The sequence below is a fragment of the Mytilus trossulus genome, chromosome 4 (genome assembly GCF_036588685.1).
Source record: "Mytilus trossulus isolate FHL-02 chromosome 4, PNRI_Mtr1.1.1.hap1, whole genome shotgun sequence".
Lineage (NCBI taxonomy): Eukaryota > Metazoa > Mollusca > Bivalvia > Mytilida > Mytilidae > Mytilus > Mytilus trossulus.
Window position 1 is genome coordinate 64809183 of NC_086376.1, and position 21972 is coordinate 64831154.

The following is a 21972-nucleotide window of genomic DNA, read 5'->3' on the forward strand; positions in this document are numbered from 1 at the left end:
ATAGCACAAATTAACCATTTAGTTTTATCAAGAGTAATCTCATAAACAATGTTTTCAAGAGTCTTACATTCAATGTCAAGTCTTCTTCTGGCTGGTATGTCAGCTCGCATGAAAGTAGCTATACCTCCTCCATGGTCAGTACGGTCTCTTCGCTGTAGCTTATACCCGTCGACTTCAAATAAGGAGTCTTTAAAAGAAGAGTCTAATTTGGTCTCAGAAATAATCAGACAGTCAACAATTTTATCAAGTAGAATTGGTTTAAGTTCATCAAACGTGTACCGCATACTGTTAATGTCTAAATGGCATATATGAAAGTTGTTTATATGCTTTTTCCTAGCTTCTCTAAGTTCAGTGAAGATGTCAGACCCTGAACTTTCTGAAGATGACTATGAGTTGCTAGTGTTCATACATGTAGAGTTTTGTAAGGAAATATCAAAAAATGAATTGGTAAACTTAAATGAATTACAGTCATTGCATAACCACGGTTCTTCAGAGTTACATAGAACATTGTAACTGGTAGGTGCAATATTGGCACATTTAATGTGCCACCAGTAGTTGCAAGCCTCACATAATACTGCACGGTGGTTTTTCGCAACTGCTTTATAGCAGTGACCGCATGGATGTTTAGCTGGTCCTGGGTTGAGTGAAATATCACCACTTATAACGAGAAGTATCAGAAGTCTGTGATGTCGTTGTTTAAACTCAACTGGGATAGATGGTGGGCATCGCCTGCTGTGTTTTATGTGATAAAAAATCATGAAGTGAAATTCAATATCTAGGTCGTTCGCTAGGGTTACGTTGTACGTGCCTGTCGAGTTTTGACAGTAAAATATGTCAGAAATAATGTTAAAATGTGGCACTACATTAAGATTGTTAAACCTAAGCTGCTCTGTTTGCTGATGTAATGATACAGTTAGTATAAAAACACATACTTGGTAAAACATCATCTTGAAAGGTAAAAAATGGAATAAGTTGGTCCTCAGTGTTTATGTTTACACCGGAAGTAAGGTTCGAGTCTCGAGTAGTAGTGAGTAGAGTTTGATCGCTGTGTATTCAAACTTAGTCTTTTAAATATCAAGATACAATGACTCACTTTGTGCAATGACTCGATAGACGCAAATTTTTATTAGTCTTAACTTCCAGGTTAATCGCGCAAATTTATTTAATAATTGAGTTTTACTTTCTTTTTTTTACTTTACACCGAGCTCATGAGGGTCTTATATCTGATCTTATTGCTGTGTCCACAATTGTTATTCTACGTATTCTTGTATCGGTGTGGACAATATTCCATGTTTATATCACATGACATTACCGCGGGAATTTCTTCTATTGGGACCGTATGAATGCATGTAAATTTGGATTAATGCATATTTATTGTGAAATATATTGTTCTCTGTGTATATATTTTTGATGAATTGATGATCACATTTTCTACAACATAGTTAGATGTCAGGTTTGTACACATTTAGTGTCTACTCTAGTCTATATTCAAAACTGAAGCCAGTAACTGGTGAAGGGATACGTACATGTGCTGCATAATCCCATCATTTCAGGGACATTTCAACCAACAAAAATCTATTGAATATTTTATCAGCTGACATATCTATTGTTATATCATCTAGAGTCAGTCATACCAACTGACAAAACCAGCGGAAAACGTGTATTCGTGAATTCTATGTCTTTCCATTGCTATGGAGATCTATGGACGATTCTTTATAACATTGTATTTTTAGGGGTTGTTTATATTTTGAGTCGTATGATAAACGTATGTTGGACGATTACATATATAACATTGTATTTTTGGGGTTGTTTACATTTTGAGTCGTATGATAAATGTATGTTGGACGATTACATATAACATTTTATTTTAGCTGGTTGTTTACATTTTGAGTTGTATGATAAACGTATGTTTGTATGGGGGTCAGACCCATAATCCGACAGACGGATAGTCCGACAGTCCTATAATCCGACAGCCCGATAGTCCGACGCGCAGTCACTTGTCTCTGACAAGCATGCCTATCATCATCTTCTTGAATAGCTGTATTGAAAAAATAACCAATTCCTGTAAATAAAGGTAGTAAAAATAACTACAAGTTAGTATACATGTTTTTATTATCCTTCAGAGCTAAAGAAACACACTTGTGACAGTAATGTAATGAGTTATAAAGTATGTCGTGCTCTTAGGCGTATGGGACATTGTAACAAAATGTTTGTCAAGGTAAAATGTTGCAAAACCTGTGAAGAAAGAAAATGGAGAGAAAATCGTCCAAAAGGTGACCTAGAGATATGATACCAGTGAACTTTTATTTGTCCATCGTAAAAAGGCAATGTTACAGTTAGGGGATTGTATTGGTTTTTATAGTGATATATCATGAACGAGGGTATGGATGGGGGGGGGGGGGGGGGGGGTCTGTTATTCTGTAAACATTTAATTTTCACCCCATTTTTCTCTAATCTTTAAAAAAATAACCCCTTTTTTCTCTAAACTTCCAAAAATTTACCCTTTTATTCTCTAATCTTCTATTTTTTGGCTCATTATTCTCTAATCTTCATTTTTTAAGGGCATTATTCTTTAATCATTTAACCCCATCCAAACCCTCATGAACCCACGGTGAGGAAAGCTTTAGCTCTTGTAGAGAGTAAATTATAGAAATGTTTGCTTAATAATGTAAGCCATTAAAACTCTTTGAACGAAGCAGGCTTGTTTACTGAAAGTTTATTGTACGGCAAATTATTTGTCAAGGTGTATTTTTCTTGTGATGAAAAGTTGTAAAATTGTCATGGTGATATTGCTTGTTTGATATGAAAATTAAATTGGAATATGGTGGATAAGTTGGGCATTAGTAATAAGTATGATGCTGTTGAATACCAGTACAAAAATCAAGTTATTTGAATTAAAAAACAGAAGTGATAATTCCATTTTCTACATCCAACAAATAAATATCATTTAGGCATATTGAATTATTCTAAAATTACAGTACCCATATTTATGTAATCGTTACACATTTCCATTTGTTCAAAATTTATTATGAAATAAAAGTGTTGAAATAATTTAGGATGAAATTGTGTCTTAATCACAAACTCTCTATGTATTAAACAATATTATATTATAACCATAAAATGACGAAGGCATGTTCAGCTGGCTTTAATATATATATTCTTTTGAAACATAAAGTCATTGCTGGTAAATATAAATAAGGGTTATCCTCAGAGCCAGAAATTCTGGGGAAAATGTGTGTTTTGAGGAAAACAATTTTCTTTTGAGGATAGCATTATTCAACATAATACGGTTTTGTCCTATATGCCCATTGTAAAAGGTATCACAAATAGAGCAAGAATTGGTTAACTTTTTTCAGCACCATTTTTGCCTATTTTTAGAAGAGTGTCATCTTGTTTCATTAAAAGTTATTTGTGGACTTTGTAAGTCCGATGGTCACGTTGTGTAAATCATTGAAATCATTAATTGTCCTATATTGTAAAACAAAAGTTGTGAGATAAAAGCAAAAGTATGACCTTTTGCACCTCTTTGAAAGTAGTGAGAGAGTCTGTAAATGAAGTAGTACATATGTGGTTTATAGATTGCAATGCAATTTTGTTGAAGAGTGTTGCAGGTTGATTTTTTTAATTCAATTGGAAGGGATTTTTCAATTAGTCATTTGGTTTATTCCAGATGAGTATTATCTTTAGGAATTCAAAGAATTAAGATCAAAACACATCTGACATATTGAAAAATGTTTGTCTTATTATTTGTTATAAGTGATTGTTATTGACAACCGAAATTAAATAGGCCAGTTTAATAAAATATTTTTGTAGACAGTCAATGCATGAATTTGTATGAATTATAACAGATGCATCATCATCATCACTGTGCATGTACATTTTCTTGAAAGACATATTAGAACCTTATTCTTAAGAGAGCCCTGATTGTAAATACACATTTTGTTCTCGTATAAATTTAAGATATTTGAAAATTTTCTTTTAAAGTAGTGTCTTTTGTACCATAAACAAAAATTGCCAGTTTTAAAGATAAAATGTGGATATTATATATATTCTAATCCTGTTGGAAATACAACAGTATTTTGAATCACATACCACTCCATTTTTTTTTAGAAAGTATCTCATGTATTTCAAAATTCATTGGTTGCGTCATTCCTATTTATAACCCTATATTTGTCATAATATATTTACATGTTTTTTTGTACATTTATACCTCATGTTAACATACTCGACTCATTATTTTATACAAGCTTGTAAGTCAGTGATATGTATCATGTTGTATGCTTCCAAGTGTTCCGTCTTATAAAATATGAAATAAAAATTTGAATTTATTGATTTTTGTTTCTTTTCTTGCTTTGTACATGCTTACACCTCGCTCATCAACAGAACTATTTTTCAGAAATTCAAATAATGCTCATAAAATTAACTGAAGCAATGATGCAGAGGCATTACAATAAATTGTGCACGCTCAAAAATTATTAAAATAAAGGTGCATGAAAACTGTACTGAACATTGTGCAATAAACCATAAAATGAGGCAAAGGTCATATGAACCCTGCCAGACAAACATGAACACCATACACCAAATATAGTTGACCTATTGCTTATAGTTTGTGTGAGAAAAAAAAATATGACAATGAAAAATTAACATTGACCAATGGACCATGAACATGAGTTCAAGTCAGATAAACCCTGCTAGACTCCCAGACAGAGGTATAAATCTTACAATCATTCTTCACACCAAATAAAGTTGACCTATTGGTTATAGTTTATGATTAACTTGAAAAAAAATACACAAAAAAACACCTTTGACTAATGAACTACAAAATAAGGTCAAGGTCACAATCTTTCCAAACACCAAATATAGTGTTTATAGTATCTGAGAAATAGAAAAATCCATAAAATCTTTACATTGATCAAATCAATAACTGTGCTGGCCTGAGTCTTTGCTCCAAGTCCTTAATGCCACTTGTTTAACAGAGATGCAGCAAATAACAATTTTCGACCCAGCAGGGCTTCGAACATATGACCTCCTGGACTGGAGGCAACAGGCTACCACAGGAACATTGAGGTGGTAAATTTAATTATTACTGAAGGACCAACACATTTGCATCGAAAAAAATATGCCAATGCTAATACAACTGTATACCAAATATTGCTGACTGACAATAGTGGTTCCCATCAAAATGGAAAGTCCCTAATCAAATGGCAAAGTCAAAAGCCCAAAAACATCAAACAAATGGATAATTAATATTATTACATTGGTTGCAATGAATTGCATTGATTTCCCAGTTGAATAAAAACCGATAATTTCACATGTGAAATAAACGTGGTTATTTCACTATCTGACGTCATACAACAATAGGCGTTTTCAAGATGTCAATAACAACAGATCAAAACAAATGGTGAATGCGTAGAAAAAAAATATGGTTCCATACATGTTTTACATTAATTTCCTTAAAATAAAGCCTTTTGCCAATGTAATAAAAAGAATAACTAATTAAAGAATTCAAATATCGAAAAGTATTCAACTTGTGACCAAACAACACTGATAATTAACTCATGCGCTTCGGACATTCTTGAATTAATGTGTTGTTCGGTCACTCATTGAATATTTTTCTCTATTTGAAATCTTTGATTAGTTATTCTATAATTATATTCTTGACTTAGTTCGGGCATTTTCTTGTGCATAAAACGGTGGATTAAACCTGGTTTTATAGCTAGCTAAACCTCTCACTTGTATGACAGTCACATCAAATTTCATGATATTGACAACAATTTGTGAACAAAACAAACAGACACGATAGGTAAAATGTAAAGAAAAAATCCCCAAGAGTTTGAAAGTCAATGAACAACTATTGAAGAAATGGGGCCAGAAAATCTCCATGGAAATGAGATTTGCCAATGCCCATTTAACAGCATACAACAGGAAAATGACTTTCAAGTAGAGTTTCATCTTAAAGTGACCTTATCACAAATGTTAATAACATGTGGACTATGCAAAAGTTTTGAAGACAATAAGTCAATGGACAATGATTGAGGAGGCAAATCCAAATAATCTTCATGGAAATCAAATGTATCTGTGCTAAACCAACTGCATACTATAAATCATAGTTGCCCTATAACTGATCTTATTGCAAACTTTTTAAATTGTTGATGCTGCAAGAAACAGCAAGCATATGTCTTGCTTTTGACTATCACTTGAGGTAACACGATAAAATGAGCTTTTTTTTTCAGAAACAATTGAAAAAAGAATAATCTTGAGCATTTTTATTGATCATAAACTTAATACAACATTAATGTTTGAGCCACTTCCCTACGGATCCCAACGCAGAACTAAAAGTCTGAAGCATTGAATATGCTGATCTAGACTGCAACATTAAAGAACCAGCCTCTGCTTTGAATCCATTGTCATTAAGCTGATTGGCTACTGTTTTCAACAACATATAGTCATGTGATTGTTCCTCCACATTCTGATTGGCTAACAGATAACAAATCACAGGTTTGTAATAAACTGTATAAACAATTTGTGGCAGAAGACTTCTCTTTAACAGGAGATCAAACAACTCTTCATCATCTTTTGCCTTAAATAAAATAAAAATATAAAATAAATACACATGAATTTTATTTAGCCAAATAAACTGCTAACTGTGTATACTTGCTTCTTTATTTGTATGGCTATTTTCTTTGTTTGATATCATAAGGATAATCTAAATGATACCATTACCAAAAATTGTCTCATTTTTTTTATGTGATTTGTAATAGTAAGCTGTTTCATGCTTTTTGAAAATATTTGAGATGAAAAAACAGCAGCAGATTTAAAATCTCCATGGTGAATAAAGAAGTCCCCAAAACCAGTTGATTGTTCATGTATTTGTCAGCTTTGACTTATTTATCGCAGACTTACATGAAGCACATGATAGTTATTGCTGATCATGGTTATCTACCTAAGGAAAAGACAAAATCAGGAGCTGACCAATTGTTTGTGAAGATTTTCACACAATCATGTTTAAGGACCATTTCATGATCACAATCGTTCACAAGGGTCAAGGAGTGAAAGAATTGAGTATTACACGCCCAAAACGTAAAAGCTGGCAGGTTCAGATCCTTTCACCCAAATAGAATTGATGTTTGGACAAGTATCAATGAAATATTTATAATTTACCTCATCAAGAGCTGCTAGTTCTGTGACTGCAGACGACAACATGTCTTTATGTGTGGACAGTAACACAAACTTTACTCCTTCTATTGTGTATTTTTTCTCTATCATCTTGTCATACACATGTCTTACACACTGAAAAAGTATAAAACATGTTTAAATTTTCCATTTTATAGAATCTAAAAGTCACTTGATTATATCTTTTGGAATATCCTGTACTTTTTACAGCACTTAAAATGTAATCATAAATCATTTTATTTCTTATTTGTAACTCCCTTAGAATCTACCAATGTTCAAATCTCTTAGATATTTATAGGTTTCATAACGAGTGAGAATTAGATATCGCTTGATATCAACTCGAGTTATTTAATTTCAATATAATAATAAACGAGCCTGTGGCGAGTTTGTTATTACTATTTAAATTAAATAAAGAGAGTTGATATCAAACGATATATAATTCTCCCGAGTTGTGAAACCTATTTCTCTTATGGTAAACATGCTTTTTGTGCTTAATAAAAAAAATCCGCGAAACGTCGACCCAGTCGCTTGAACATAACTGCATTGTGACGTCATATGTCCTGTTCGTCGTCAATCTTCAACATAAGACTTTTTTAAACATTTTGTACGCTTCAGAATGTAATAATATTTGAATAAGAATATATAATAAGGTGAAAAGTGTGCGTATTTTCTATATTATTGAAGAAATCGCTTATCTCCGTTGCAATGGAGGAAATGTACATCATTGTGACCTTTAACTGTCAACAATGACCTAAAGAATAGCCAATGAAAATGCCGCAATATCGTTTCAGGAGGTTTCGTTGGCCAATCAAATTAACGCATTTTTCGTATCACTTTTTCGTATCACACTCCGGACAGTGTGATACGAGAATTATCTATTCATGCGAGAAATAGATAACAGGCCCCAACCATAAGAGAAAAGGAGTTACTGGTTAAGGTAAACAGACTTGGTGCAGAAACAGGGTCAAAGACAGCTGCTATGTATGCAAAACTTGATTAAGATGACTATTAAGCAACAAAGGGTCGCATGAACAGTTTTTTTTCATAAAGGGAGGTAAGACTGTTTATTAAAGTTAAAAGATGTGACAACTATTAGGCACTGTATAGCCTTCAACAATAAGCATTCCTTATATTGTATAAGCTAAAAAAGTTACTGACATGGCAAAATGCTGCGGTATTCTAAATTGGATTAATTCAAAACAGATTTTTAGACACTAGCTCTTTATAGAAATATCAGTATTAAACAGCAGGATAGTCTTTTATTTAAAATAGTTTTTTCAAGACTTCTACACTTAAACACATACCTTAATACCCAGACTGACAGTATCACAAATACTTCTGTACTTTGTAACCACCAATGATACAGTCTTAGAATCTGAGGTGTTTATCATAGTACAAAATATGTTTACCCAAACATTTTGTTCTTGGTCACTGAAATAAAGATATGTAAGTAAATTTTCAGTTAACCTTACAACATCAATCATGCCAAAGGTGATAAAACACCCAAAATTAACATACTTTGGATTCATGAATATTCACAGGATATTAATTTGCGTGGATTTCATTGTTTCAGGTGAACTACAATTTTTTAAAAGTGCACAACTACTGTAAATTCATAAATTCATGAGTGCATTTATAGTCTACATTTAATCAAAAAAATTGTTGAAAATGACGAAAAATTGCTATGTAATAATATTTTAGGAAAATGTTGGATACAAATGATGCTATCAGATTTTTTGTAATTGTGAAACCAGTCTCATTGAAATTTTACAGAAATGAAAACATTCCAAATATGTCTGCATTGACAGTAAATAAATGGTGGTTTGTTTTGTTCTTGTTTTTAAGAACAGGCTGCAGAGTTATGTGTCTTGAACTTGCAGTGAGATGACAGTTTTTGTCATGTTTCAAAAATTTGAGATGAAGAACAGCAATAAAAGCATTGTTCTTTTGTTTTTTGCATTTTTTCCCTTGTTAATGTATTGATTTCGTGTCATGGATGGATGCCCGAAATCCTTTCTTAATTACTAGATGCTGGGGATAGTTAAATAGTCTCCATAAAATTCCTACTTGTAGACTAAAATAACAGTCTGTCAATATTTGTATTTATAGCTTAAGGATTGATTACATAATAAACAGCATTATATTGCATCTATTTAATAGGGCTCTTCACGGTTAGTTTGACCATATTGGATAGGGGGCATATTTTAATAATGGAGGTAAAAATAGTGTGAAAAAATAAGAGAAAACATCATTAAAACAGAGCAGTTGCTTAGAAACACATACAGGATTTCCCATTCTTTCATACAATTCACCTCTTTCTAAAATATCTGCCCCCTATCAAATACCCAATATGGCCGAACTAACCGTGAAGAGCACTATTGCACTTACCTGCTACTTGCAGCTTTAAGTTGAGGCCATAGTTGTAGTAAGTCACAAATAGCATTAAAATGATTGTAATTAGTACTCTGGGACAACAACTGTAAAAACAGCTGGTGCCTTGCCTTGTCTGTATTTATATCACTTTCTTTTAGCTTCAAAGAAAAAATAAATAAGTCTTTAGCTAGTGTTGTAGCTTTTTAAATGTTTAACAATACAACAAAATTCATAACCAAATATGTAACATGCAATCTGTCTTATTTAAAAATGATAAGCATACTGAAAATTCAACTCTACTTAAAAATACTTTGGGTAAGTATGAAACTCACATCTAATGGAAAATTTACTGGATCAATATTGATTCTGTTCTAAGATAAATCAAATAAAATCCCATTCATGTATCATACTTGACTGAAGTTGTTGTAGTCATGATCCCACTATTTCTTGCTAGTAACTTGTTACAGTTTGACTTCCTACATCATAATGCCACATATAACATGGTAGGATACATGTGCAGTGATTACTTATTTACTAGTGACTTGTTACAGTTTGACTTCCTATGTAAAATATATTGCCCCATAACACCCATGTTCTCTGTATAAAAGTCTTCAATAGGTCATAAAAGGCCATTTTCCAAAATTTAAGCAATTTCTTAATTTTTTTTCTTTCGATTTGAAACCAAAAAAAAAACCAAAGTCTCTTCCCACATTTTTTTAAAACTCAAATATCTCGAAAAGTAGGTCCATTACCTATCAATATTTTTTGCTTATTTTGTTCCTTAACTGGTGCTCTTTCAAAATAGTGTATCAATTTAAAATAAATTTCTTGATTTTTTTAAATTTCACCTAAGTACATCCTTAAGGTGGTCATTGTCAACCTCAATGCTAATGTGGTGGAGATATGACAAAGCACTTTTAACCCCTTTTATACTGCACTCGTTCTATTTGAGCAGTCAAAATGTGTTGACCGTATATTTCTATGTCATACACAATCACTGACCTGATATCACTTTTACTCATGAATATTTAAATAAAAATTGCCGAAATTGTTATTAATTATTCATACGACCTATTCAACCTGTTCTTGTTTCCAATGTATACAACGACTCAAACTTATTCTTTTACAATTTTTAGAAACAAAATATTTCACTTAAATCATTATGTTTTATGCTTATTGTTGATATTTTAGTTAATCTCAAACAATTCCTTCACCATCTATTAAGGGTTTCATTAGGAAATGTACATTTCATTGTGTTGTATATTTCTCCGCCTGCATGATATGAGGCTTTTTTATAAAAGGGGGAGTTTCCCAATATTTAACTCAAATAATAAAATTATCATATTAAACAAAAATTGAAAATGTGTTTTTTTAGATTGCAATATAAAGACAATAATAGTGCATTGACTTGACATATCAACGATATAAGGATTCGGCACGAAACGGGGAAAATGCTCGGCATAGCCTCGCTTTCCCCGTTTCTAAGCCTCATCCTTATATCGTTGATATGTCAAGTCTATGCACTATTATTGTCTATATAACATACCTGTATATCAGACCATGTTGTCTTGACAACAGCCTCAGTTCTGTATAATGTCAACAATACTAAATCTTCCTCACTTAACTGGAAACTCTAGAAAAAAAAATATCCTACTGTGACATGGATATAAAATCTTGTTGCTATAAAAAGGCTTCTAAAAATCCTTTTCCACAACTGTAGCTGTAGAATCAGTATATTCATTTGTGTGTATAGTAATGCATGTAACAGGGAGACACAAAAACATTCCAGCTCATGAGCGTATTTGTAAACTCTGTGAGGAGGAGGTGGAAGATGAGATCCACTTTCTCCTACGATGCAAAAAATTAGAAACATACAGAATGACATTTATTAAAGAACTTTGTATTTCTTATCCTAATTTAAAGAAATGTAATGATGAAAATATGTTTATATGGCTAATGGGTTGTGAGAATCTAGAAGTTCTAAAACACCTATGTAATCTAATAATCAGTCTCTGGACTGAGAGGGATAAACTGATAAAAATGTAAATAATGCCAATTCGCTGACCCAGTGAATCATTCATAGACCAAATTTAAATTTTATGGCACTAATGGTATCCATAAACAGCTTAATAACATTTTTACATGTTCAATATATGCATATATAAATATCTGTGGTTTTAATTTTATTTTTGGGCTCATTTTCTTTATTCTATATTTTGTCATTTGCATATCATTAAGAATTAATAATAATCATTGTAACAAATTACTTGTAATTATACTGCTCTTTTAGGGCGTCCTTGATTGACAATAAAAAATATTGTATTGTATTGTATTGTATTGGACAAAATGTTACTAATTTTGCAAACTTTTGTCTGATCCATTTCTCTTTTTGACCAATAACAAAAGTTACATAACTTGTGTAGAAACCTTTATGCTTACCGCCTAGTTTTTAGAGATTTTTGCTAAGATAAAATATTTATACTGGACATTAATGAAATAATAATCAATCAATCTCTTTATAATTCACTATACAATGAAGCTGTCGTCCACTGAAGGTAATAATATGTTTACAAAACAAATACAGCTATTTTCATTTCAAATAATGTGTAGTTGCCTGGGTCAAAAAATTTAAAAAAGAAGATTAATTTACATAAAATGAATTAACTGTTTAAAAAATTACCTTTTCCACCATATGTAAGACATCCAGTCTTGGTTGGACTGCTACCCTGTCATCTGAACAAAATGGTCTCAATAATACCATAACATCTTCTGAGGAGACCAGGTTACCCCTGAAATATAAAGAGTATAGAACAATATAAAACATGGAACAAAATACTTTTTGGTAAAAACGCTCACTTTAACCATTGCATATGTCAATCTCAGCAGTTTTCTTGACAGAAATAGTCATCCTTATTTTACTATTAAAGAGGGTCTTTATACTAATGTTTGTTGAAAAAGATTATGCCACTATAAGAGAAATGGACGATTGGCATATCTTCTGAATCAAAGATGAGTCAATTGATTTTGATATCATTTTTGCCCAGATTTATAACACTGTAGCATCATGAATTTGTATGTATCCATGTACTTTATACTGAAGATTCATTTATTTATATGGATTGAAGAAGACTGTATTTTCAAAGTTTCTCGATTTCTTTGGTTTGTTATATTCTTTATATTACCAGTATTCATGTTTTGTTGAATACATGAATACTAAGTTCATGTGTTACCTAAAAATCCATGAAATTAGTGACCTATATGAATACACAGTACAATTTTATAGTTAGTTTCCATATCTTTATAAATTTTTAGATTTTTAATTAATATAAAAAAAAAAATCTTGATTCTGTGAATTCAATTTTAAATAATTTTATTTCAAGATTATCATTTCTGTTCAAATAAAATGGGCAACATGCTTTATTTACCGACACTCATTCAGTAGTGCAAGTAACAACCTTACCCTTGATTTTGATGCTCTTCAACATTAAGTACAACTTTCTCAAGTCTGGCAAGAATCTGTTTTTTGTCCAATTCATCTGGGTCTCTGCAATTAAAAATCACATTTCAACTAATTCAAATGTTTTAAAATAAACTTCACCATACAATTTAAGCAATTGTAGATAATTTAGTATGTTAGTATCATTTGGGTGCTGTCTCATTGACTAAGTTTTAAATTGTTTGTGGTGTCCATGGTAACACTATTTTTATCTAATATAAGTGACTGAATTGTCCATTAATTTTGCCCCTTAGATGTATGGTGATACAAAACTATATAAATAACTGTATACGAGTACAAATAGTCAGCTGTTGTTTGGTATGCGGTATCCATAGTAACACTTTTCTAACCTAAGAAGCTGACTAACAGATACCTTGAATATTGTATGTTGCATCATTAAATATTTAAATACCTTAGTTACTGTATCATGTGACCAACAGCTTCCTTTAACGCTGTATGTGGTGTCCATGATGATGATATATTTACCTTAGTAACTGTATCATGTGACCAACAGCTTCCTTTAACGCTGTATGTGGTGTCCATGGTGATGATATATTTACCTTAGTAACTGTATCATGTGACTAACAGCTTCCTTCAATGCTTTATGTGGAGTCCATGGTGATAATATATTTACCTTAGTAACTGTATCATGTGACCAACAGCTTCCTTCAATGCTGTATGTGGTGTTCATGGTGACACTGGAAACACTTCCATAATGTCTTCTATGAGCTCCACAGTATAGCCATTCTCTATCATGTCACAGTATAACTTCTGCATCTAAATATTTCAATCATATTAGACAAATGGATATCGTTTGTAAAAAGAGCCAACAAGCTCACTGTAAAACTTTGTCATTTAACTATTTCAGGATGAATTAAGGGTCCCAGTGTTCTCCCCAGAATTTTCAAATAGCACCCTGGTTTTTACAAAAATATGACACCATGGCCCTTATACTTTCTATAATAAAATCACTAGGGTACCACATTGCTGTATGGCCCTGGGAAGAACACAGGGACCTGCTAAGTTAAATATCTAAAACAAGAATGTGTCCAAAGTACACAGATGCCCCACTTGCACTATCATTTTCATGTTCAATAGACCATGAAATTGGATAAAAACTCTCGTTTGGAATTAAAATTAGAAAGATCATACCATAGGGAACATGTGTACTAAGTTTCAAGATGATTGGACTTCAACTTCATCAAAAACTACCTTGACCAAAAACTTTAACCTGAAACTTGCACTTTATTTTCTACGTTCAGTGAATTGTGAAATTAGGGTCAAAAGTCTAATTTGGCTTTACAATTCGAAATATCATATCATTAGCAACCTGTGTACAAAGTTTAAAGTTGATTAAACTTCAGCTTCATCAAAAACTACCTTGACCAAAAACCTTAACCTGAAGGTGAACAGACAAACGAACGGACGAACGAACAGATGAATGAACAGATGGACGCACAGACCAGAAAACATAATGCCCCTCCATCGTAGGTGGGGTATAAAAATGTAAATAAATCCAACTAACCTGCAAATTATCTCCCTTTGACAAATCAAACTTGGCAGCATACTCCACCAACATATCATCACCAGACATTGACAACGATTTAAAACTTTCATGATTTAAATTCTCTATGTGATTCAGGTATTGCTGTAGAGTATTGGCAGCATCCTCCCAACTTATCCTGCATCTAGATAGAAAATAATACATTATTCCAGCATCATTTGAATGTACTTTAGTTTGTGTTGCTCAGTTTTAAAGTTTGCTATGTTTTGCGTACTGTTTCTTGTCTTTTGGTCACGTAACTTTTTTGACTTGGCTTTGTTTCTCTTTTAATAACATTCTATATTTGGATTTTACCACTGCATTGAGTGTGAATCTTAATGATATAATTAAATTTTGTCAAGACTGGGCAAATAATGTGTCACTTTAATACGGTGTGGATATGTTTCTCTTATTATTTAAGACGATTTGTATCAAACAATTTTTCTTTTACAATAATCTGCAAAAGAGATTGTGTTCTTTCAAGGAGGCGTCATGAGGCAATCAGTTGTACCAAGTTGTTGGAATATAAACAGGAAAAGTGTAATACACAATATCAGCACAATTACCTCCTCCAATTTTTGTTAGATAAATGAATATCCTTATGATTATATCTATTATTTGCATCTGTCAAACCTACCCAGAATCATCTTGCTTTTTCTTCTTTCCACCATGTTGTTTAGTAAATTTTAAAGTTCTTTTTACTATTTCTTGTCTACATTCAACCTCTAGCTGAAAATAGTAATGTTTCAAGTATGAAATATGGTTATAGAAAAAATTTTGGATGATGAAACATGTGATAATAAAAAATATTATAAATAGAAGAATTTGTTCATGGGAATCAGATGACCCCAGCTTGAGAGTAAATTTACTCAAGTTTTTTAGCATAGAAATGAAACATTCCTTCAGTACATACAACAGTGAGAGAAATTATTCAGTAATAAAGAGGCATAACTTGAGAACAGTTAAAGTAATATGCATTTTTTTAGTGTGTTGACAAGTTGATTTCTTATTGACAGATATCACCACATCTCCATTTATACATTTTGAATCTCCAACAAAAAGACTTTGATATGACAATAAAATACAATATCTTCATCAATGCAGTAAAACATTCCAATCACTTTTATTGAGAGCATACATAACTCACATATACCTGAATGGCACTGTAAAGATTGATTCTGTCTTATTTAGTTGATTTTTAATTAAAAATTAAAACCTACCTTTAACCTTGACTGTTCTGAGAAAACAATCTCATCAATAAAATTGATAACATCAACTGGTAATAACTTCTGTAATGATTCCCCACTACCTTCATATCTATGTACCCAGGCAGCCTGAAATATACAGAATCCTAGAACTTCACAAGTGTAAAATAAAATTGAGAATGGAATATTATATACAAGTATAGATTCTACCACTGCATTGAGTAAGATATGATATTCCCAAATTTGAGATAAGTATAGAGTTTTTATTGTAAAACAACACCATACATTTGATATAAGATTCTACAATATTAATGAATTCTTGACATGTTTATTTGGTGTTTTATTCTTATGCCATATGGTATAGATAGGGTAAGGAACACATAAAAGCAGTTTAACCTCACCACAAGTAAGGTTATCTTGGGTTGAAGTCATAAAACTTTCCTCAGTGCTTGGAGTACCAAATTCATGCTCGAAACATGAAATCCAACATTTTGATTGGTTGATTTTCGAGTATGAGTATAGTAGAGACTCAAAATTTTAATGACCACAAGGCCTGGTCCCGAACTCGTTTCTTTTTTCGGAGGAGTCTGGTAGTTACTTTGTGTGGTCTATATCATACTTGTTCTGTCCAATATTTTGCTATCTTTTTTTTTAAAAATTTATTGATATTCATGTACTCTTTACTAAGTTACTTTGCATACCATGACTCAGTTTCACAAACACAGATTTAAGATGCTTTAAAAATCATATATCCTAAGTAAATATTGGGTTTTTTTGCTTAGGTATTTGTGATTACAAATGTACCATTATCCCCAGTACTTACCGTTGAATCTGGTACTTTCTTTGTATCTGTACTCCAAAATTGTTTAACAGCCCAAGCACAATGTACTACACTGGGATGTAAAAATCCACCAGTCTGAAAATTATAGGTAAAAGATATTCAATTCAATAATCATTTGGGTAATACCTGAAAGTTGGAAATGAATTCATTTATAAAAACTATCTACAACTGGAAATACCTCATTGCTTAATTTTTTTTCTTTCTCATTAATTATCATTTTAAGCTGTACATAACTTCAAAGAATTCAATTTCATTTGTAACTCTGTGATTGAGAGGTAAGGGGCAATACACAATATAGGGGTTACTACATAGAAGTATTTCTATTCAGAATTGTTGAGTTAATAGAACATAATCAAGTATTTTCTTGGTATATTTTAAGCAATGGCAATGGTTGTCATAACTAATATCAGCAGTTGTGTTGTTTGCAAATTTTTTTTTTTAAATTGTGAAGGTTAGTGCACGGAAATATGATGAACTGCATTCAGTGTTTTGTTTGCCAGATACAAATAAATTTCATAATCTTTTGCTATTTTAACTGCAGTTTTCACATAAGCTGGCATGTAAATATAACTTACCCCATCAGGTATTTTATTTGCCAGTTTAGCTATGGCTGTCACATTAGTGGGGGTCAGTACAGGTATTATGTATTTGACTGGACTGCTTAAACCATTCATCAACTGTTTACAGTCCAAACCTACAATATATTAAGACGTCTAACTTTTACTTTCTTAAAGAATGTTTAAATCTTATATCATATAATGTTCAACTTTCATTTACATTTTAAAAAAAATGTATACATCAATAACAGTACGATCATCTCAAGAATTAAATAGAATGTTGTTAAAAAAAAAATTGTACCAAATACTGTTAACTTATTTATTTTCGTGGATTGAGAAAAAGTGGTATTTGTATACAACCCTATATTCTATTTATACTTCTCTTTGCACGTAAAAACTCACTAATAATAATAAATCCAGAATATAGCATTGTGGGTCAATCAACCAGTACAATCTCACTTACCTATGGCAACCCCTTTGAGTTTTTTCAGTAGTTTGAGATGATTGTCTGCTGTGATTCCTCCCTGTTTTACATCGCCCACTCCAGCCAGTAGAGTGAAGTAATATATCAATGTGGTATGATCTGTACCGTCCAGGTCAGGGTAAATACTGGTCCTCATTCTCTCAGCAAACTCTTCAGGCTGACTTAGCAACATTGGAACAATATTCTTATTCTTCACTCTTTCCTCTATTTCTTCTATGGCAAGACTGAAAATATTAATATCAAGCAGTGATTTTAAATAGTCATTTTTTTTTTTAAGGTTAAGATAACGTTGTGATGAAGGAGAATAAAGAGCTGCGCCATGAGCGTATGATACAGCTGTCCCTTTTTCAATGAATGAATAGACAACAACTGTTTAGTGTCTTTAAATATCAGCTGTGTTTGTACGCGGCTAGGAAACAAGGTGTATGCAAGCTTTTAGCGAGCTATTACACCTGTTTCAAGCCGAGTACAAATACAGCTGATATTTAAAGACACTAAACAGTTATTGTCTTTATCCTGCAATTAGCTCTGTATATTATTTGTGTTTTGAAAGTCACAAAAACACATGTTTTGTATTAATTTTTGATTTGAAATCCCTTGAGGCCCGTGTAGTAATACGATACAGTAATCACACATTCAGCTGAAGACGGGTTCGAAAAAAAAGAATCTCGAATGGTCAACAATAATACATCACTTTAGATGAATAATTATCTATTTTAACATAACAACTAATTTCAACAGTAACTAGAGGCTCTAAAGAGCCTGTGTCGCTCACCTTGGTATATGTGAATATTAAACAAAAGAAGCAGATGGATTCATGACAAAATTGTGTTTTGGTGATGGTGATGTGTTTGTACATCTTACTTTACTGAACATTCTTGCTGCTTACAATTATCTCTATCTATAATGAACTTGGCCCAATGAAAATAGTTAAAATTTGTCTATAAAGGACATTAACTCCTTAGGGGTCAACTGACCATTACGGTCATGTTGACTTATTTGTAAATCTTACTTTGCTGAACATTATTGCTGTTTACAGTTTATCTCTATCTATAATAATATTCAAGATAATAACCAAAAACAGTCAAATTTCCATAAAATTACCAATTCAAGGGCAGCAACCGAACAACGGGTTATGAGATTCATCTGAAAATTTAAGGGCAGATAGATCTTCACCTGATGAACAAGTTAACCCCGTTAGATTTGCTCTAAATGCTTTGGTTTTTGAGTTATAAGCCTAAAACTATTTTACCCGTATGTTCTATTTTTAGCCAAGGTGGCCATCTTGGTTGGTTGGCCGGGTCATCAGACACATTTTTTAAACTAGATACCCCAATGATGATTGTGGCCAAGTTTGGATTATTTTGGCCCAGTAGTTTCAGAGGAGAAGATTTTTGTAAAAGATTACTAAGATTTATGAAAAATGGTTAAAAATTGACTATAAAGGGCAATAACTCCTAAAAGGGTCAACTGACCATTTTGGTCATGTTGACTTATTTGTAAATCTTACTTTGCTGAACATTATTGCTGTTTACAGTTTATCTCTATCTATAATAATATTCAAGATAATAACCAAAAACAGTAAAATTTCCATAAAATAACCAATTCAGGGGCAGCAACCCAACAACGGGTTGTCCGATTCATATGAAAATTTAAGAGCAGATAGATCTTCACCTGATGAACGATTTAACCCCCATGTCAGATTTGCTCTTAATGCTTTGGTTTTTGAGTTAAAAGCCAAAAACCGCATTTTACCCCTATGTTCTATTTTTAGCCCTGGTGGCCATCTTGGTTGGTTGACCGGGTCACCGGACACATTTTTTAAAACTAGATACCCCAATGATGATAGTGGCCAAGTTTGGTAAAATTTGGCCCAGTAGTTTCAGAGGAGAAGATTTTTGTAAAAGCTAACGACAGACGACGACGACGGACGACGGACGCCAAGTGATGAGAAAAGCTCACTTGGCCCTTTGGGCCAGGTGAGCTAAAATCAAAAAACAAAACATTGTCCAGTTTGAAATAGGAGTGTACAAGTTTTCCTACGCTTCAGACTCGACATTCACTAAACATGCATGCTGAAATTGACATGGTTGTTTTTGTTACACAATCATACACATTCACGTTTTGAAATCGATAGTTGTCATCGTAGAAAAGACTGCTGTTCATGTGTGTATGTTATCAGAAAATTGGTGTGATTCTTATTGCTCTAAAGTAATGTTTGAAAACAAACAGAACGTATAAAATTAATTGTTAATTCGCAATTGATATATCTTTGGAATCCGACTGCAATACACATTCTGAGGTCATGCAGGTTCATACAATACTCAGTCCGGCAGTGGGCGGAGCTTTAAAGCGATATCTGTATAGTATACAGATACAGCATAGCGATATCTGTAGGGCTGTATCTGTATAGTAGAACACCCAATTGCAGGATAAAGTTCCATAAAACCTCAAAGTAATATCAGAAATTTAAAAAACAAAACAAAAACTAGCGGCAGCTTATATTTATAAATATGAAAATGTCACAAATGTTTTATGAAAATTGGTTTAGGCTTTTTGAGTTGTTGTCCAACATGTTGACTATGGACAAACAGACAAAGGTATGACATAGTACATCATGGGTGTATATGAAATGAAGGTTGATTTCAGAATGATGCGAGATTGCTGTTAGCCAATCAAAATAACTATCACAATGAACCATGCGTGCAATGTAATCATAATTGGTACATTGTAAATTCAGAAATTAAAGATATATTCATCCCTCGGTTTGTACTTTTCTGTGTATTATGTGTTGGACAGCTTTTAATTTTTTTTACCCCTTTTTTTTTCTACTTTAGAAAATCAATTGCTTTCTTGGTTTTAGTGATGTCAGTATTTTTTTTTAACCTTTTGGTTTATCTCCCCCTTTTTTATTGCAAATTGCAAACGACAATTATAAATTGAATATATATGTCTTAAATCATTTTGTAGGTGAACATTGTTAATGGAAACTACTGGTGTCCTATTAACATGATAATTTCCTTAAGAATCAATCATACTTACACACTATCAAATAAGAACTCTAGATGTGACATGTAAAGCTCCCACAATGGTATACCATATCTCTCTGCCAGGTTACAGGCTACATTATACATCTCATCATTAACACTCCTATAATATAAATATGTTTATACTGGTTAAAATTTAGTGTTTTTGTTTGCAAAATGCGTACAGGGAAGCAAAGAATTTATACAAATCTATTGTAAACTTGTTTGATTCCTAAAGAGAAGATTTGAAAAACTATACTGAATTATTTTCATTTTACACTTTAATTCTGTCAACTTTCAGATCTGACCTTGAATCCTATATACATAAAATAAATGGCAAAACAAGAATGTGTCCATATACACGGATGCCCCTCTCGCATAATCATTTTCTATGTTCAGTGGACCGTGAAATTGGGGTCAAAAGTCTAATTTGGCAATTAAATTAGAAAGATCAACCATAGGAAACATGTGTACAAAGTTTGAAGTTGATTGGACTTCAACTTCATCAAAAACTACCTTGACCAAAAACTTTGACCTGAAACTTGCACTATCCTTTTCTATGTTCAGTGAACCGTGAAATTGGGGTCAAAAGTCTAATTTGGCAATTAAATTAGAAAGATCAACCATAGGGAACATGTGTACTAAGTTTGAAGTTGATTGGACTTCAACTTCATCAAAAACTACCTTGACCAAAAACTTTAACCTGAAACTTGCACTATCCTTTTCTATGTTCAGTGGACCGTGAAATTGGGGTCAAAAGTCTAATTTGGCAATTAAATTAGAAATATCATATCATAGGGATCATGTGTACTAAGTTTGAAGTTGATTGGACTTCAACTTCATCAAAAACTACCTTGACCAAAAATTTTAACCTGAAACTTGCACTATCATTTTCTATGTTCAGTGGACCGTGAAATTGGGGTCAAAAGTCTAATTTGGCAATTAAATTAGAAAGATCATATCATAGGGAACATGTTTACTAAGTTTGAAGTTGATTGGACTTCAACTTAATCAAAAACTACCTCGTTCAAAAACTTTAACCTGACATGGGACAGACGGACGGACGAACAGACAGACGGACAGACGAACGGACGCACAGACCAGAAAACATAATGCCCCTACTACTATCGTAGACGGGGCATAAAAATCATTGTAGAATATTTGTGTAGATTTTACACAGCTGAAGAAAAATCTTTGCTTATAATATTTTGAGTTATTAGGTACTTTATAAGTTATATAAGTTATGTTTATACATAGTTTGATTTCCATTAAAC

At 32.3% G+C, this 21972-nt stretch overlaps 2 protein-coding genes across 2 annotated transcripts in view; both read right to left on the bottom strand.

Annotated features, from left to right (window-relative positions):
• Window positions 1-6292: 6292 nt before the first annotated feature.
• On the bottom strand, window positions 6293-13585 carry LOC134716744 (NBAS subunit of NRZ tethering complex-like). Its single transcript, XM_063579749.1, has 8 exons — window positions 13464-13585; window positions 13007-13090; window positions 12227-12335; window positions 11093-11179; window positions 9562-9704; window positions 8478-8604; window positions 7162-7290; window positions 6293-6580 (listed from the first exon to the last, which is right to left on the bottom strand). Exons 1-8 carry the CDS (start codon window positions 13583-13585, stop codon window positions 6293-6295), a joined length of 1089 nt encoding a protein of 362 aa, XP_063435819.1.
• Window positions 11090-21972, bottom strand: part of LOC134715756 (NBAS subunit of NRZ tethering complex-like) — a 51309-nt gene continuing 40426 nt past the window's right edge. The window contains exons 31-41 of the mRNA XM_063578171.1: window positions 20715-20822; window positions 17652-17896; window positions 17207-17325; window positions 16614-16706; window positions 15806-15919; window positions 15223-15314; window positions 14568-14730; window positions 13677-13819; window positions 13007-13090; window positions 12227-12335; window positions 11090-11179 (exon numbers count right to left, since the gene is read on the bottom strand). Of these exons, the coding sequence (XP_063434241.1) occupies window positions 13730-13819; window positions 14568-14730; window positions 15223-15314; window positions 15806-15919; window positions 16614-16706; window positions 17207-17325; window positions 17652-17896; window positions 20715-20822 (1024 nt within the window). The 3' untranslated portion in view covers window positions 11090-11179; window positions 12227-12335; window positions 13007-13090; window positions 13677-13729. The remainder of the gene's footprint in view (window positions 11180-12226; window positions 12336-13006; window positions 13091-13676; window positions 13820-14567; window positions 14731-15222; window positions 15315-15805; window positions 15920-16613; window positions 16707-17206; window positions 17326-17651; window positions 17897-20714; window positions 20823-21972) is intronic.